General features: G+C 37.5%; 1 protein-coding gene across 1 annotated transcript in view; it reads right to left on the bottom strand.

Moving 5' to 3' along the window:
* Positions 1-2,883: 2,883 nt before the first annotated feature.
* LOC143405768 (broad substrate specificity ATP-binding cassette transporter ABCG2-like) overlaps positions 2,884-19,781 on the bottom strand; it is a 39,759-nt gene continuing 22,861 nt past the window's right edge. The window contains exons 7-13 of the mRNA XM_077110140.1: positions 16,937-17,088; positions 15,556-15,651; positions 14,590-14,837; positions 11,894-11,976; positions 5,915-6,004; positions 4,794-4,879; positions 2,884-2,989 (exon numbers count right to left, since the gene is read on the bottom strand). Of these exons, the coding sequence (XP_076966255.1) occupies positions 5,989-6,004; positions 11,894-11,976; positions 14,590-14,837; positions 15,556-15,651; positions 16,937-17,088 (595 nt within the window). The 3' untranslated portion in view covers positions 2,884-2,989; positions 4,794-4,879; positions 5,915-5,988. The remainder of the gene's footprint in view (positions 2,990-4,793; positions 4,880-5,914; positions 6,005-11,893; positions 11,977-14,589; positions 14,838-15,555; positions 15,652-16,936; positions 17,089-19,781) is intronic.

Genomic DNA, 19,781 nt, shown 5'->3' with positions numbered 1-19,781 from the left:
TAAAAAGCTTATTTATAGCTATGAAGAGAGAGCCCTCAGAATGGGGGAAAATCTTTGTCCCCTGCACCTCATATAGGTCATTAATTTCCAGATATATTAACAACTCAAAAAGCTTGACACCCAAAAAACAAATAACTAAATTAATAAATGGGTAGGAAACTGAAGAGATGTTTCATAGATGAAGAAATACAATCCATCAACAAACATATGAAAAAATGTTCAACATCACTACCAGTTAGAGAAACGTAAACCAAAACTAGACTGAAATTTCATCTCACTCCATTCAGAATGGCAATCATCAAGAATTCAAGTAATAATAAATGTTGGTGAGGATGTGGGGAAAAGGGTTCACTTATACATTGCGGGTGGGACTGCAAATTGGTGCAACCACCCCGGAAATCAGTATGGAGATTCCTCAGGAAAACTTGGAATGGAACCACCATTTGAACCAATTATCCCACTCCTCAACATATACCCAAAAGACTTAAAATTGGTACATTATAATGATATAGCCACATCAAGATTTATAGCAGCACAATTTATAATACCTAAGCTATGGAACCAAATTTGGTGATTTTTAACAGATGAATGGATAAAGAAAATGTGGTACATATACACAATGGAATATTACTTAGCCATAAAAAATAAAGTTATGGCATTTTTCATAACCTGCAAGAATTGGGGCATGGCTTTGGGGTATATATTTGTATATGGTAAGCGGACACCTTGCTGTCTGCTTCCTGATCATGGTGTGATCTCTGCCACACTCTCCCGCCATGATGTTCTGGTGAACCTCAAGCCTGGAGGAATGGAGCCAGCCTTCTATGGACTAAGACCTCTGAAACCATGAGCCCCTGAATAAACCTATTCTCCTCTACAATTGTGCTGGTCAGGTCCTTTAGTCATGACAACAGAAAAGCTGATTATAACAAGTTCAAAGATAAAAATATAGGGCTGGGGATGTGGCTCAAGTGTTAGCGCACTTGCCTGGCATGCGCGGGTGGCTGGGTTCGATCCTCATCTACTCATAAAAATAAAATAAAGATGTCGTATCCACTGAAAACTGGAAAATAAATATTTTTTAAAAATTCTCTCTCTCTCTCCTTAAAAAAAAGTTAAAAATATAAAGCTATGTCCCCAGAGTGATGTAGCAATATGATGTAGCAAGGCATCCACAGACTGGCTATGTGGTATTCCAAGGCAACCACAGTCACATGGTGCTGTTCTCCAATGATCCACCAGCTCTCTTAATTCCCGCAAGTATTTGCTTTTACAAAGGGAGCTAGCTGTAATGTACACCCCTTAATTTGATCCCAGAACAATAAAAGAACACTCGTTGGAAAGTGGTGAGATCTGAAGAGAGTGTGCTGTTTGATCAACAGTAATGTCCCAATGTTAATTTCTTGGCTTGGAACAATGTAGCTTGGTACATAAAACATTAACTCTATGGGAATCTGGGCAAAGTGCACATGGGAACTTCTACCATATCCATGCAATTTTTCTACAAATCTAAAGTTATTTAAAGGTTAAGAGTTTATTAAGAAGTGGGAGGGAGACTTAAGTATGTAACTGCACACTAGGACTCCCAGCTGAACTCCAGTGGTGTTCTGATAGCACCAGCAGAGAGGAATACACAGAGTGATCTCAAAAAGAAGCCTAGGAAGAAGTAGCAACCAGGAGAGGGGCATGTGGGGCTCCCACGTGCTGGTTGCGTTCTACTTCTTGACCTGGACTGGGGGGGGGCACATGTGTCTTCATTGTATGGTAATTGACTGAACTCTATTTTCTGTTTAATCACCCTTCAGTATAAGAGAGGTTTTAACATACTTCTTCCTGGAGATAACTCTGTTGGTACTGCTGCAGTGGACAGGCAGGGCCAGACATCTGGGTCTTAGCAAAGCTCTTCAGGAAGTAACCAGATTATATACCACTGAGACATCCAGGGAAGTGAAGTGACTTCAGAGCAGAATGTCCCAGTAATGCCATAAAAGCTCTATTCCTGGATCCCTGGCCACTTGCAGACTCCTGAGCTCAGTAAGTACCACCAAACTTAATTCACTCATCGAAGACATCATTTTCTATCAGTATGGATTTTTTTTTACCTTAGAAATAGCACTGAACTTTCAACATCTTTTATATTTCATGCTTCTAAGACTGCATTCATGAATGGTATTTATGACACAATAGCAGATCATAGACTTATAGACTATTAAAACTACTAACCTACCTATTCATTTTGAATATGAGGAAACTGGTACCAGAGGTATTAGTAGCTTGTCACCTGTTTCATTTCTTCTTTTTTCCTTTTTTTGTACTGGGGATTGAACCCAAGGGCACTTAACCACTGAACTACATCCCCAATCCTATTTATTTATTTATTTATTTATTTATTTATTTATTTATTTACTTATTTTTGAGACAGGGTCTCAGTAAGTTGCTTAGGGCCTCTCTAAGCTGCTGAGGGTAGCTTTGAACTTGTGATCCTACTGCCTCAGCCTCCTGGGCCACTGGGATTACAGACATGTGCAACTGCACTTGGCTTCAGTTCTCCTTTTTTAGGTTGATTAAGTGGACTGGATTTCCTTTCTATGATTATTATCTCACCAGACAAACTAGTATCTAATGCATAATGTCAGTATTTGGGGGCTTGAGTTCATATGTATGATTTTTGTGAATATATTCTATGGAATATAATTGTGACTGAATGACATTGTGAAGGCAACTGAACACAAGATCACACACACACATACACACAAACACAAAAAACAATACTTGATTGGATGCTTAAGTCAAGCTGCTGCTTTTAATGTGAGGGTAATTTATAGTAAATTAAGGGGGATTTAAAAATGATTTTTAAGAAATATCAAATTTAGGTAGGTAATTATGAGGAATAAAATTGTCATAACAAGCTAAACCCAGAAGATTCTTCTACAAGCCCAAAGGTGAGAGATCAATGCCAAGCATTGTCAAGTATTCTTCTCCTGTACATCTGAAATTCAACACACAAAAAATTAACTATATTCCTGCCAAACATCAAATTATATTGACTGTATTCACTACTACTTTGTTAGAGAAACCTATAGGTTAATCAAATTATGAGGAGTTACCCCTTCACATATAATAGCTAACAGTTGTTGTGTGCTTACAATTTGGCTGGATACTATGCTGAGCAACTTGTACCTAAGAGCCTAGTTAAATCCTACATAATCCAGCAGTATATACATATTATTCACATTTAAAAGAGGGGTGAAATTAGGCTTAACTAACTTGGCCAATTTTACAGATTCACAAAGGGAACCAAATTTCTAGACTTCTCAAACACATTCATTTCCAAATCCTTAATGTTACTCCTTTCAAAGGAAATATTGATCATGTAACTTTTCACTCACTCCCAATGAGAAACCCTCAGCTTTACCTGATGATAACTGTGCCCCTTACCAGGCTAAATAAAGATCCTTGAACTTCTGCTCACCCACAAGACAGCCATGCAAAAAATACAGGTTAAGAATTCAAAATCTAGGACCAGAAGGGAGCAAGGGACTTCTATAAGAGCCATGTCTGGCAGCTCTGGCACCAAGACTGTAATAAACATCACAGATACTCAGCAACAGGACATCACCAGCAAGGCCAGGAATCAGACTCCAGCCTAAGTACCAGTTAGAGCACAGCAGGATGGAGTGGTCCTGGCACAGGTTAGAAAAGCAGCGGACACTAAAACACCAGGTTCAGCTGCAGTTGTTGCCTGTTGCCATTCTTAGGCATCTTCTGGAATTTAGCAGTTTAAAAAACATCCCTGGCTCCTCTTTGCTGTAAGGGAAGATCCTCCTTCCTCTTGTGAACATGAGCCTTAATGGTCATGAAGTCTGTGGTGGCTTCTCCCTATCTGTCCCACTTTTCCCATCTACTCATCAGCAGTGTGGCACTGACTTTGTATTACAAAGATGCCACAACCAGATCCCACAAAAGAGAGTGGACAGGGTAAAGAAAACCCCTTTCCACAGAAGTTTCCCTGTCAGTCTTCAAATATAAATTGATATGCAAATTTTCTCTTATTCATTTCTGAACAAAATGAAATAATTAACATCCTAGAAAAGGAAAGTATTTCTAAAATTTTAAGCCAAGATCCTCTAATTTTGTTATAACCTGCATTTCTGTTTTGATGACATTATGCAAAAATGGGACTTCCTTCTCAATTGTCGAAAAGTGTTCTTTCTTTAAGAGAGTACACATCCTTTGATAGGGGGTATTCCAGCTTACACACACAAAAACTCACAGGCACACAAGTGTACACAAGTGTACAGTCTGTGATTTCATGATGTCTCCCATGTGCACAAGATGAGGAAAGGACCAGCCTCTTCAGGCCAATGTTCACTCCATTTATGCTCCCATCCCCCACTTAGCTCTTCCTGTTGTGCACATGCTGAGGTCTCAGGCTCCATATAATCCTTTCAGCTCAGAGAATATGAACCCTTGTTAAACATGAAACAGCCAATTTCAAACTCAAATGTTCTGAGGAAATGAGAATTCACCCCACAATCAAAACATCAAAACAATCCTTCAAAAGTCCCCAAATGAACATTTCTTCATATTAAATACAATTTTGACTGTAGTAGAATGCAAGTACAATATGTGCACATATACTAGTGCACCATGATTCACTTTATGGGTGAGAAAACAGGGTCAGAAAGGTTTGTTGACCCTGAAAGGTCTCATATCAGCTTTAAGCCCAGGGGACTTTCTTTATCTCGTGGCAGTGTTAAGAAATCTCATTATGACATTGAAGGGAAACTTACATCACATAGCTGGCACAGCCACTGCTTTCCATTGTACTAAGTCCTGGACAGAAGTTTCGTCCCAAAAATTTATTATGCAGCAAAGCCTATAGCACAAGGAGAACAAGGAAAGGTAAACAGTTCCAAATTTCAAAATTTTTCCAAAAGCAAGGTGCAGAGATGCACACCTGTAATCTCAGATAGTGGAAAGGCTCATGCAGGAGGATGACAAGTTCAAGGCCAAACTGGGCAACTCAAGTAGTCAAACCCCGTTTCACAAAAAAAAGAAATTTAAAAATACTGAGAAAGTAACTCAGTGGTAAAGTTCTTGCCTAGCATATGTGAGGTGTGAGTTCAATTCCTACTACTAAAAACAAAACAAAACCCAATGGCCAAAGAATTATCACATTTATGTCCTCAAGTTTACTCTTTATTATTGCTTCTAAAAACAACACCAAGTTTCACTATGAAAACTTTGTCACAGCAAGGCAAGTAAAGCATTTTCCGTGGCAATCAAGAAGGTTAACATTGGAATAAAGGGAAACCTCTGGTTATATTATGCCATACTTCATTCCTTCTTTTCTTACAATTATATAACCTCATAAACATTATAATTAGAATAATACAATGATGGTCAATGAACATTGTTCAAATATGGTAATGATCTTTTCTTGTTTGTTTTTATCAAGACCAGGTTACACTATGTAACGTCACAGATAACTTTTTGAAGCCGACTAACTTGCTAAAACCAGTATGGCTCTGAGTATTCTATGGTCTTTATTTCTCTTCTAATTTCCCTTATAGTACAAGCTATGTTCCAGTCTCCCATCCTTCATTTTTTTTCCTTATTGAACTAAAACATAAATGTTTTTCATTAATGAGTCAAACTTTCTTCTTCAACCTTTCTCCTCAGCCTTCATCTTCCTCCAACAATTGTGTGACTGGGAAAACCCCAGAAAAACCCCTGACCTTGTGTTAACCAAGGCTAACAGGAAATACTCATGCATTGCTCCTGAAACACAATTCTGGGATGGAAGAGAGTCACAGCTCACGGCCAAGGAAATGAAATGATTAGGCTTTATTTTGGTCGTTCCCAGCTTTCCCAAGCTATTCCCCCACAATAACAGATGGAGACAACTTACCATATAACCACAGTAAGGAATACTGAAGCACTGGAGCCAGGAGAGCCAAGGCTTTACCGTTTCAAAATTCAGCATTATACCCAAGAAAATCTACGAAAAGCAAAACCCAAGAGTCAGGACTGGTTCGGTGTTTTCAGGAGGAATGCTTGACAAGACCTTTTCCAAGAACCCTACAACCTTCTAAACATTCTGCTAGGATCAACTCTTCGTTGAAATTTCTTCCACTTACTTCTAAACACTTATCCTAATCCTTTGTGTGTACCTCTGCATAACTACAGCAGTTTATTATATTAAAGGAAGAATAATATAACTACAAAACATATTACGTATTTCACTTATTTGAAGGATCCTTAATTATCAAAAGGACATTCTCAACTTTCTGTATAACTGCATACAATGGAAGATTAGGAAGTACACTCAATCCCTTAGTATCCATCAGGGATTGGTTACAGGACCACTCCACCCCTACTCACAGCCTCAAAAATGTACAGATGGTCATGTCACATATTTTTAAAATACCATGACACTCATATGTAATGCTGTACATTCTTCATGATTTAAATATACATATCCTGTGCGTTTTAAATCATTTTAATATATATTTTGATACCTGATACAACATGAAACTTGGAAAATATATTATGACGAGAAAGGAAATATATATATACATATATATATATATATATATATATATATATATATATATACATACACACACACACACACACACACAATATAGGCACAATTTTTTATTTGTTTGAATTAGTTGTACATGACAATAGAAAACATTTTGACATATCATACATAAATGCATTATAACTTCTCATTCTTCTGGTTGTACATGATGTAGAATCACACCAGTTGTGTAGTCATATATGCACATAGGGTAAAATAGCTGATTCATTCTGCTGTATTTTCTACTCCCAAATCCCTCCCCTTCCGTCACTCCCCTCTCCCTAATCCAAAGTAACTCTATTTTTCCTTAGCCCCTCACCCCTTTTGTGAATTAGCATCCACATATCAGATAAAACATTTGGTCTTTGGTTTTGGGAAATTGGCTTATTTCACTTAGCATGATGTTCTTCAGCTCCAGCTCCATCCATTTATAGGCAAATGTTATAATTTAATTCTTCTTTAAGATATACTCAATTGTGTATATATACCACATTTTCTTTATCTATTCATCTGTTGAAGGGCACCTGTGTTAGTTCTATAGTTTAGATATTGTGGTTGAGCTGCTGTGAATGTTGGTGTTGCTGTGTCACTATAATAGTCCTTTGGGTGTAAACCAAGGAGTGGGATAACTGGATCAAATGGTGGTTCCATTCCAGGCACAATTTTTGTTTTGAAAATTTCTATTCAAGGTTGGTTGAATCTCTCAATAAAAATTGGTGGGCAAGAAGGGCCAACTGTACTGACTAATTGAATTATGCCTCCACTATCTGTTCCCCTAATGAACCTGGCAATCTAGAAAAATGTACCAGAATAACCCTGAACATCACACACTCCTCTCTACTTCCATGTATTCAGATTGTTATTTACAAAGTTTTGCACTCTCTATGACTTTAGGAGTAATTTGGAGTTCTGAATGCAGGTTTAAAGTAACCTAAAGCCTGGAACAGATAAAGAGCATAAGGTGATGAAATCCATCAGAAAATGTGGTTAATCCCATTATAGCTATTAGAAAGCAGTATCTCAGTGGAGATGCCAGGAAGGACTGTGGGAAACGCACAAAAGACAGTTATGAAAAATAAAAAAATAAAAAAAAGACAGTTATGAGGTTATATAACACTTGGCCTAATGGGTGTGAGGTGCACTGGGATATGCAGAACAAGGACAAGGTTGTGGTATATCTGCATATACTTAGACTTGACCTAACCAAGTGCTAAGCATATAACACAATATCACTCAATGAAATGTGGTTTTATGACTGGTTTTAAAGTTCTGTATAGAAACCTTTGCCTAATAATCTATAAAACATCAAATAAGTCAAGCAAAACTAACCATCTTTATTTATTTAAGGAAATTTTATTTACTAGATGACTGCATGGAAACTATAAACAACACTTACTGCTTTCCCAATGATATACATTGGTAGTTGCCAGATTCAGAAATGGAAGAATCATACTTTAGAAAGAGCTTATGCTAGTTATCTACCATTGAGTGACATATCCTCCAATTGTAGCAGATAGGATGTGTGTATTAACAGTCTAAGATCTACAGGTCAGTTGACATCATAGGGGGAAAATGTGGTAACTAGTTCCATCCATCTGTTGATTCATCAGTGTGAGTGCAAATTTTAGGGGCATGTAAGATTAGAACCCAGTAACCATTAAAAGCAAAAGATGAGCAAAAGTATATTAATATAAGAGATCCTCAGGAAGCCAGAAAGTATGTGATCTTGTACTGCAGATGTGGGAATTTTCCACTGTTGTCAAACATTCCTTTTGAAACTACAAGAAGCACTCAACTTAGCCTTCCCAGGCTGCACACTGTAACAATTCTCACAGAGCTTCACTTCAACTTGGGAGAGTAGTGAATCCAACCAAAACACATGTGCTAGTTAAACATTTAGAAATTCTCTAACACTCACATGAAAGTCAGAAACAGGACTTTTGTTTTTATGAGGGAATCGCCCAATCACAACTCCCGTTTCCAGTTTATCAATAGTTCATAATATGTTACCAAGAAGTATTTTTAAAAGCTCTTTAGTGAAGATATGGTTAAAAGTTTTAGTAACTTCACTAGAATATTAGTAGGAAAGCTGATACATTCTCTAAACAGTATCTCATTCTATGGCATCGTGAGAGTATCCAAGACTCATGTACAGAATCCTCAAAGCAGGTTTTATAGAAAAGGTGAAGGAACAGGAAGGAACAAAGGGAAAAATTCCCCTCTCAAAGCAGTACAGTTCACACTCACCGTCATAACCGCAAGGTAGATGTTCACAAGAATTGTCTCTACGTCCATCGCCTTCTCACCTGCTCCTAGGACCAGCGCCATGGAGCTGGTAGCATAAGCCACCAGCAAAACAATAAACATCTTCATGAAGAAAGCCTACTCCTGATACCAATTTTTGTGTTAGTCAGCTTTGCATTGCTGAAAACAAAATATCTGACAAGGACAACTTAGAGGAGGAAATGTGTTTTTTTGACTCATAGTTTCAGAGGTTTAGTCCAGGTTGGCAAAGTCCATTGCTCTAGACCCAAAGTGAAGCAGAACATTATAGTATAAGTAGATGTATAGAAGCAGAACATCATGGTATGTGGTAAATGAGTGCTGCTTTAATTAATCATGGTCAGAAGCAGAGAGAGAAAGGGAAAGGAGATTCAGGTGTAATAAACTCATCCAGCTCTTCCAGAGCACACCCTCCATTGACTGACCTCCTTTGGCCTCACACCTACAGTTAACACCCATGTAGTAATTCAAACTAGGATGCACTGATTAGATTACAGTTTTCATAAGTGGAGTAATGAAAGCAAGACTTGTGGAAAGAAAATGCAGACAATGGAGAGAATCCTCAGTCAGCTGATTACTAGAGACATCAACCATACAACCATCCAAAAGCCTTTAATTATGCTTGACTAGGATTTCAAAATACATAAAAATGAAAGCGATCCTGATTAATAAGATTAATAAGAGATTAATAAGCCAGAAATGCAAAGAACTCCAACTCAACAATAACAACAACAAACAATCCAATTTTGAAATGGAGTTGTACAAAGATCCAGTGGAACTCTAATAAGATAAAGAAATACGTTCTGGCGGAGATGTGGAGAAACTGGAATCCTTGTGTGCTACTGATGAGAATGTAAAATGCTGCAGCTACAGTGGAAGACAGCATGGCAATTCCTCAGAAAATCACCAAAGTTACCATATGACCCAGCCATTCCACTTCTGGATATTTACCCCCAAAATTGAAAGAAGGGACTCAAAGAGATATTTCCACACCGATAGCTGTATTACTCATAATAGCTCATACCTGGAGGCAACCCAGATTTTCATCAGTAAATAAATGGGTAAACCAAATATAATAAATACATAACTATTTTACAGACTGAAAAGCCAAATTCTAACACATGCTACATTTTGAATGAGCAGTAAGTACATAATGCTGAGAAAAATAAGTCGGTCACCAAAAGAGAAATACTATGAATTCATGTATATGAGGTTCCTAGAGTGTCCAAATTCAGAAACACAAAGTAGAATGGTGTTAGGCAGGACTTAGGAGAAATACATATGGGAAGTTACTATTTTGTGGGGATTCCACTCCGGAAGATGAAAAAATGGTCTGGAGTTAGATGGTGGCAATACTTGCACAGGGTAAATGTACTTGATGCCACTGATGGTACAGAATAGAAGAGACAGAGACGAGTCCACATGAATACAGTTATCTCATACTAGACAAAGGCACCGAAAACATTCATTGGAGAAAAGATAGCCTATTCAACAAATGGTTCTGGGAAAATTGGATATCCATATGTAACAAAATGGAATTAAAGCCCTATCTCTCACTCTGCATGAAACTGAACTGAAAATGAATCAAAGACTTAGACACTAGAACAGAGACTCTGTGTCTATTGAAGAAAAAGTAGGCCCCATCTTCACCATGTCAATTTAGGATCTGACTTTCTTAACGAGACTCCTAAAGCACAAGAAGTAAAATCAGGAATCAATAAATGGGATGGATTCAAACTAAAAAGCTTCTACTCAGCAAAGGAAACAATTAAGAATGTGAAAAGAGAGCCTAGAGAATGGGAGAGAATCATTACCACCTGTACTCGTATAGAGCATTAATCTCCAAGATATATAAAAAAACTCAAAAAACTTAACATTAAAAAAACACATAAACCAGTCAACAAAGGTGCCAAGAAATTGAGCAGACACTTCACAGAAGAAATATTATCAATCAACAAATATATGAAAAAAGTGTTCAACATCTCTAGCAATTAGAGAAATGCAAATCAAAATTACTCTAAGATTTCATCTCACTCTAGTCAGAATGTCAGGTTATCAAGAATATGAGCAACAATAAATGTTGGTGAGGATATGGGGGAAAAGATAGACTCACATTTTTCTGGTGAGGCTGCAACCACTCTGGAAAGCACTATGGAGATTCCTCAGAAAACTTGGAATGGATCGAACATTTGACCCAGATATCCTACTCCTCAGTTTATACCCAAAAAACTTAAATCAGCATACTACAGAGATTCAGACAAATCAATGTTTATAGCAGCTCAATTCCCAATAGCTAAACCATGGAACTAACCTAGGTGTCCTTCAATAAATGAATGGATAAATAAAATGTGGTGTATGTATACACAATGGAATATTACTCTGCTTTAAAGAAGAATGAAATGATGGTATCTGCCAATAAATGAATAGAGCTGGAGAATATCATGTTAAATGAAGTAAGAAAATCCCCAGAAAACCAAAGACCAAATATTTTCTCTGATATGTGGATGCTAACTCACAATAAAGGAGGCAGGTGTTAGGGAAGAACAGAGTTACTTTGGATTAGGCAGAGGGGATTAAAGAGAGGGAAGGGGATATTGAGTTAGGAAAGATAGTAGAATGAATCTGATATTATTATCCCATGTGCATAAATGACTACACAATGGATGTGATTCTATATCATGTACACCAGAAGAATGAGAAGTTATATTCCATTTATGTATGATGTATCAAAGTGCATTCTACTGTCATGCATAACTAATTAGAACAAGTAAAAAAATTAAAAAGAATGGCTAAAAGACTAAATCAGGGTTGTACATAGTTTACTAGGACATTCATACATACATGCATCTGTTAAAAAGAAAGCTTACTCTTCCATTTGGTTTTAATGTACCAACTCATCCTACCCAGAATTAAACAGTAACATTTACTCTATACTTACCATAAATTCAAATTATTAAAAGATGTTCACAAGTTTGAAAAAAGTAACAGCATTTTCTCAAATAAAGATCAAAATTTACTTACCTATTCTGGATTTTAGTACAATCATTTTTGAGCACCGAAAAAGTGCCACCTACAACTGCTGCCAGAAGGATTGTGGCATACACCTTATCAAAAAGAAAAAGAAAAGGGAAAGAATTTTAATTAGAGGTAAATTTTTTTTTTATAGAGAGAATTTTTAACATTTATTTTTTAGTTTTTGGCAGACACAACATCTTTGTTTGTATGTGGTGCTGAGGATCAAACCTGGGCCGCACGCATGCCAGGCGAGCGTGCTACCACTTGAGCCATATCCCCAGCCCTAGAGGTAAAATTTTTGTACATCATTTATTATTACAAGATATGTGGCTATATAATCAAATCTCTCCACTGAGATCAACACTTTAAATGGCTTGGCCAGAGTCCCTAAGAGAATACAAAACACTGTATATTATTAGTGTGCTTTCTAAATTAAATTGAAAATTAAGTCATCTGTTGTTTTGGGAGCTGATTGGACAACAGAGTAGATGACTCTGAAAGTTAACATTCCTTTCAGTGTCAACCGGGCACTGCCACAAAGGGTAGCAGAGTGCTGAAGTCACTTGGGGAACAAATTTTCAGAGTTGAACTGAACTCCCAAGTTTTGTGCCAGTCAATGTGTAATTTCATATTTTAAAATCCTAAATTATTTGCTATCTGGCCCTTTACTAAAACTTATACTTCTGTACTACATTATCCCTATTACAAACCTGAACAAGATTTTTCCTCTCATGTTAGGGAGCCACAAGGTTCTACCCGTCTTCTAGAGACTACTACTTCTCTGACAATTGCTGGAATTCCTTTTGGGGAACTGAGTTCACTGATGGGACAAAGAGCTTGAATGTGCAATCTCAAGACACTGAGCCTGACACAATCCTGGTTTATTGAAAGTCACTCTATTCTAATTATGCTCTGCGCATAACTACCATCTACGTGTCTTGTACAAAGCACTATAAACCACTTTGAGGGGCAAGTAGGAAAAATTAAATGCATGAATCACCTTAAAGAATCAACTCATTGTAGCTCACTGTTCCATTATGGGAAATCCAGGTTGATGGATCTAAATCACCAGATGTGTCTCCAAATGAGATAACTTATTCTCTAAGAATAAAACTTTACCTTGGTTGACAGGACACCTAATTGCCTGTTTTCCAACACAAATGCCAATGTCACAGGGATCAAAATATTTGGAGCAATGACAGCATGATTCAAATGGGGACATAGGATCTCAGATATGCTCAGAAAGTGATAACTTGTATATGAAATTTACAGTGTACATGTGAAGTAGTTAGCAGTATTTCATTAGAGCCAACAATATTCTTTCAGTACTCAGTAATCTTTCAGTACTCAGCAGAAACTCAATGACTGATAGTAAAATGACTGAAAAACCACCAGTAAATTAATCCCCTTATAAATAACAGACCAATAAACTGGGAGAACTAGTGTTTCGTGTGTTACAGGGGTTAAGAATAACAAAAAACCTTAAGGAGGGCTGGGAAACATAGCTCAGTTGGTACAGTGCTTGCCTTGCATGCATAAAGCTCAGAGTTCAATCCCCTGTACCACCAAAAAAAAAAAAAAAAAAGGAGTGATAATCAACAACCACTACAGAACTAGTGTAAAAGATAAAAGACTATTATCTCATTTTAGTTGAGAAAGATAATGGGACAACGAGTAGCCTCATTAACTCTAGTTTCTACCTGTGTATAAATAGCACACTCTTTGAAATATCTATTTACAAATATCTATTTTCAAAGATTAGAATGTCTCAATGAGGAGGGTCAATTATAAGGAAGAACACTTTGCCTACAGGTTCTTCTGTCAGAAAGTGTACATCCCAGACCTCCCTCAGGTGTACTAAGTGCCACCAGGTGTCCCTCATTGCCTGATTTCAACTGCAAACCAACTTTCTTCCACCAACTGCTGGCCCTCTCCCTCCCCTTCTCTATTGCTTCTCTGCTTAAACTTTCTGCAAAGTCCTGCTGCCATCTGAGATGCTGTATATTTTGTTTGTCCAATTACCACCTCTCTACCCTGATAAGAAAGTAAGTTCCATGAGGGCAGAGATTGTTATTTTTACTCACTTTGTTCACAAACATATTAGAGTCCCCAAAATGCAGCAAATGATCTGCGTGCAAGTTGTGGAATAAATCAATATATGAAGGACGCCAACTAATAGAACACCCCAAAGGTGACTGACATTGCTTTTAGTTCAATTAAAAAATTCATTTTCTAGCTGAGCATGGTGGCTCATGCCTAGAATCTCAGTGACTCTGGAGGCTGAAGCAGGAAGATTTCAAGTTCAAAGTCAGCCTCAGCAACTTAGTAAGGCCCTAAGCAACTTAGAGACCTTGTTTCAAAATAAAAAATAAAAAGGGTTGGGGATGTGGCTCAGTGGTTAAGCCTCCCTGGGTTCAATTCCTGATTGAACCCCAAAAATCTTTTTCTACTAGATTATATATTATATCTCTTCTAAACAATAAAACTTCTGATAGTGTCCTAGAAACCACTAAAAATGTTTCCATAGTAAAAACTTAATTTTTACCTGTCCTGTTGACTATCTCTATATCCTCAATGGAGTAGGGACAACAAATAGATGGAAGGGTGGGTAGAAGATACACATAATCCTGAGGCAGACTACATCAGAACAAAACTGCTCCCACATCAGTATTTCACAGCACAGTTATGAGTCTGCAGGTTACCTGACGACGAGTGACCGAAGGGAAACCCAGCAAGTTTTTGAATGAACGCCAGAAAATCCACCTGAGTTGATGAAAGAAGGAGGTGACACAGGTGATCTCCCTGAAGGCCAGACTCCTGCTATTCCGACCCCCTGCCAGACGCTCTAATTCAGCTTCTGTGTCTCTGTAGAAGGCTGAGTTGGCATAAAACTCAGCTAATGCTTCTATTACTGGTTTTTCTCTCTGGAAAAGCTGTTCAGTCTCCTCGGCTTTGGAATAAAAGTGGATAAAGAAGGGAAGTATTATTAACAGATTTAACAACTGATTGAAAGTGTTTTTCTGTTTCCTGTTTCTTGGTTAACACCTTAATTCTAAAGGTTGAATATTGAAAAAGTACTAGCATTGTTAAACACATTGATAAACTTGTTAATTGCCCTGACTTCTGTCAATATCTTGTGGCAAACAGCAAATTCACTAACCTTTTCCTAACTGATTGGAACCTAATTCTTAAAATTACTTTTTACCATACAGAGTTATATTTCTTAATATAAACATCTGTTCCTCGATCATTACTACATTAAAATAAGATTCTCATTTTTAAATATTATCAAAACGAGCACGTTTATTTTTAATGGAAACTCCCTTTAAAACTGACAGCAATATATAAATATTCATTAATAAATAAAGTTAAAAAAGACCAGCACTCATGGTCAACAAAGTCTATCTGTTGATTGGTGTGACACCATCACATTAACCTGAATTCAAAAAGCCATGTTTTAATGAGCCACCACATTTTTAATTTTTTTTTTTTAGTTGTTGATGAACTTTTATTTTATTTATTTTTATGTGGTGTTGAGGATCAAACCCAGTGCCTTACACATGCTAAGTAAGTGCTCTACCACTGTGCTACTACCCCAGCCAACCATATTGTTAAACATTAACCAAACCAATCAGGCAAATATCTGTGAATCGAACAGTTCCACATACCTTCATTTTCTTCCTCTCTGTTTATAGACGGGACATTTCCATTAATGATGTCTAGGAAGAAGTCTGCAGGGTTTTGGTATTCCTCACCAGAGTAACCTGAGAACAAAAGCCACCTAAGAACACAACCCAATGGTCTTAGAAAATAAAGAGGACTCACTTCCAGAGGGTGAGGGAGATGAGGCTAAGTATAAGAGAATCTAACAAATTCTCCCTCATCTTCTGGCTTTTCTCCCCTAATTTAACCTTTCAGAACATCAAACTTAGTTAGTCTTCAAATAAAATAAATCATAAAACCCAAAGAGCTATCAAAATACCCTGATGCTTATCAGAACTTCATAAATCTAAAACTAAGTCCAAGAAAAAAGCATTAAATACTAAGTCCAGTGTGCTCTGTGTTTATATACCAAATCCCATAATGGATGCATATAGCAACAATAGTTTCTCCACCACATAAATCTGCCTACCTGTCATATTTCCAAATATTCAACCAATCCCCAGAGCAGCATTCTTGAGAGAACATGACCACCACAGCACACCTGAACTCACCTCAACTCACCTTGTGCCACAATCATCTGAACTTGGCCTGAGATCTGACTCTTAAGTTCATCTACTCTGGATTCCCCAAACCCATATATGGTTGATCATTTTTAAATGACAGACATTAAATAAAAATTAAGAAATATAGCTAGTGAATACTTAAATTGTATATGAGATCATGGAGAAACATCTGTAATCATAACCAAATATTTCTAAAATGAAGCAGATTATGTGAGCCATTTTTTTAAAAAAATCACATAATTCAACCTGAAATACAAAGAATGAGGTAGCCTAAAAACTTTGGTACATCAAAGTCAGATTTAGGATCACTCAAATCCATTCAGGGTATAAATATGCAATATAATGTTACCAGAAAATAAATTAGCATGTCCATGAGCCCTCATGAAGGCAGAGCAAGATCACATGTCCGTGGGAAAGCTAAAACCACAATCTGCTGTATGGTCAAGAATATGAGCCTTTCCATAAATATTTAATTGGTGGAATAACTGGCTGTTGGTTCAACCTGTTTATGATTAACTTTCAGGAAAGAACATCACAACTGTGAAGCAAAAAAAAAGACACAGGAGAAATACTCATATGCACACAGCACACACACACACACTCAAATACGAAAAAGAAAAAGACCTACAGAACAAGCAAGTGCTGCACAATGAAGCAAAATTTTGGGTGCCCAAAATTTAGCACCAAACTAACAGAAGATGTTTTATAGTGGTGGAATCTGAGGTACGTCTACACAGAGATCAAGCCATTCTCCTATTGACCCCTCTGCTCTCCCCAGGAGTCTGTGAAGGAAGGATCTAGTGCATGAAAAGGTCAACCACACCTGCTGATTCAAAGTACTCCAAAGCCTCCTGGGCAGGACCATGGTACATTAGTTTTCCTGAGGCCAATAAGGTGAGGCTGTCAAACAGCTTGAAGATGGAGTAGCGAGGCTGATGAATGGAGAAGATGATTGTTCTTCCCTGCTCAGAAATGCTAAGTTAAAAAGGGAAAACTATTTGTTATTAAACATCTGATTATAAATACTTTATTCCCATCATTAGACCATTTGCTTCTGGCTCAAATTAATTTTCTCTTACAAACTTTTCGTCTCATTACCAGCATGATAGTTGGGGAAACTAAATTTCATGTTGTTATTAAGTATGGTATGTCAGCATTCTAGAATCCACTAGAATGTTCACTGACAATGCAGATATTGAAATGTCTTCCCAGATACTGAAATCCAATTTCTAGGAGTCAGTACAGAGAGCCCATATTTTTTAAAATTCTCCAAGTAATCTGTAAGTACACTCACATTGAAGAGCTAATAATGGACTAAATATTCAAAAAAAAAAAAAAAAAACAAAGGTCCTACGCCCTATTCTTTGACCACTTATATCTTTTATCTTTTTAGGATTGTTTTTTATTCTGCTCTGACACCACAATTAAAAAGCTTATAATATTTGTACCAAATGCTTTAAATATAATCTCATTTAGATTTTTACACTATTGTTTTAAAGATATGGGTTAAAGGTCAAGTAAATGGCCAAGGGGTCACCTCTACTAAGGGGAAAGGCTAGGATTTGAACTCTGGTCCGATTTCATGGTAAAAATAAATAGTGCTAAAACTACCCTTTCATAGGAGTTATTACTAATGAGTACAGAAAACAAAGGCCAAAACCACTGCTCAAAATTCTTATTATATGTGACATATTTACACAATGGAATATTACTCAGCAATAAAAGAGAATAAAATCATGGCATTTGCAGGTAAATGGATGGAGTTAGAGAAGATAATGCTAAGTTAGCCAATCCCAAAAAAACAAACACCAAATATGTTCTCTGATATAAGGAAGCTGATTCATAGTTGGGTAGGGAAAGGGATCATGGAAGGAATAGACAAACTCTAAATAGGGAAGAGGGGTTGGAGGGGAAGGGAGTGGGCAGGAGGTTAGAAATGATGGTGGAATATTATGACATTATTATCCAAAGTACATGTATGAAGATGCAAATTGGTGTGAATATACTTTATATACAACCAGAGATGTGAAAAATTGTGCTGTATATGTGTAACAATAATTGTAATGCATTCTGCTGTCATATATAAATTAAAAAATTAATTTAAAAATTAAAAAATTACTTTACAACAAGAATCACTTTAATTTAGGCATTTGATCACCACCCAGTATACACTAGCAGGGTATGTTCTGCCTCAAAGAGAATCAGGACATAAGACCAATAATGTGAATACAATGTGGAATAGGATTAACTAAGGTTTCTTAGGATCAAAATAGGAGACTTATAACCCAGTCTGAAGATGACATAAGTAGAATATAAAAAGGCCCAACAGGAGGGTAAGCTAAGAAGAGAAAATCACTCATGGTAGGATAACCAGGTGAACAAAGTGTGAAATAAAAAGATCTCTCTGGGAAAGTAGAGTAAGAAGCTCAGTGTTCAGGACTAAGTGTTTTTTTGTGTGTGTGAGTGAATGTGAATGTGAACTGGTGTTGGACGAGGAAGATAAAGTGAGTACAGAGAGAGCAGAACAGGCCCATGCTAAACCCTCACTCAGAAACTGGAACTTTGCTCATAGGTAATCGGGAGCTGGTAAAGGACTCAGGGCATGAAGTGGGATTACCTGAGAGCCCTGATACCCAATGTGTGGTCTGAGGACCAGCAGCATCACTATGAAGACCTCCTCTTAGAATCTCCTGGGAAGAAACTGGGGCTTTACCTCAGTCCTAGAGAAACAGAATCTACATATTTAACCAGACTCAGGGCATGAGTAGAGTGGTGCTTGAGAAGGACTGGGTAGAGCTCTCTGTATAAACAAGGATGCCTGTGCACTACACAGTGTAAAACAAGACAGTTAAAAGGTTGGGGAGTGACTCTATAGTAAAATGCTTGCCCAGTGCTTCCATGCACAGCAATCAGACAGTGGCATAAATATTGCTAGCAGTTTGTAGCCAGGTTTACTGCTAGAATCAGGAGCAAAAAGTAGTGAAGGAGGAGGATTTTTAAAACTTACAAGTTGGCTAGAGAAGTACATGTAAAATTGTGGTCAAAAAGGTATGGTACCATCATGAAAGAGAAGTTAAGGACTGGGCACTAAGACAACAGAAAGACACCTTGACTGCATCTCCGGAATCACAATACCATACCAACTGCAGCTCAAGGATATAGAAGTGAAAACTCATTTAAATGACCTTGGGGGTGCACTTTACTTATAAGGGCAGGAGGGCAAGGAAGTTATTTCACCATGCTTGGCGGCACAGGTACTTAGAAGCCACTTCAGGGGGCCCAGCTATTACCTGAGCTGGTTGCAATCTTTGGCATCATCCATGCAGGGTTGTTTCTGTGTAAATGCAAGATTCTAGAGTTAAGGGATTGGAAACTTCCACCAAGATTTCAAAGGAAGGCCTGGGAGGCTAGGCAAAGTGTGGCAGAGTCAGTATCCCTGTGGGAGTCCCTGATAGGGTGGTGTATGAAGCTGTGAGAAGGAAGTCAAAGCTACAGGGAGACCCAGGAGATTAAGGGATGCCAGGAATGTGGAATGTCTGCCAAGGAAAGCTGCTAACTGTAGGCAGAGCCAGAGGAAAAGAGAGGCCATATAGGCCACAACCATCAAGGCCATAGGGGTGGGGCTGCCCAAGACCTTTGGAGTTAACAATTCACCATCATCTGCCCAG

This window comes from Callospermophilus lateralis, chromosome 8 (genome assembly GCF_048772815.1).
Source record: "Callospermophilus lateralis isolate mCalLat2 chromosome 8, mCalLat2.hap1, whole genome shotgun sequence".
NCBI lineage: Eukaryota > Metazoa > Chordata > Mammalia > Rodentia > Sciuridae > Callospermophilus > Callospermophilus lateralis.
Note: the sequence above shows the minus strand (reverse complement) of the source record. Positions and strands in the feature narration are given on the sequence as shown.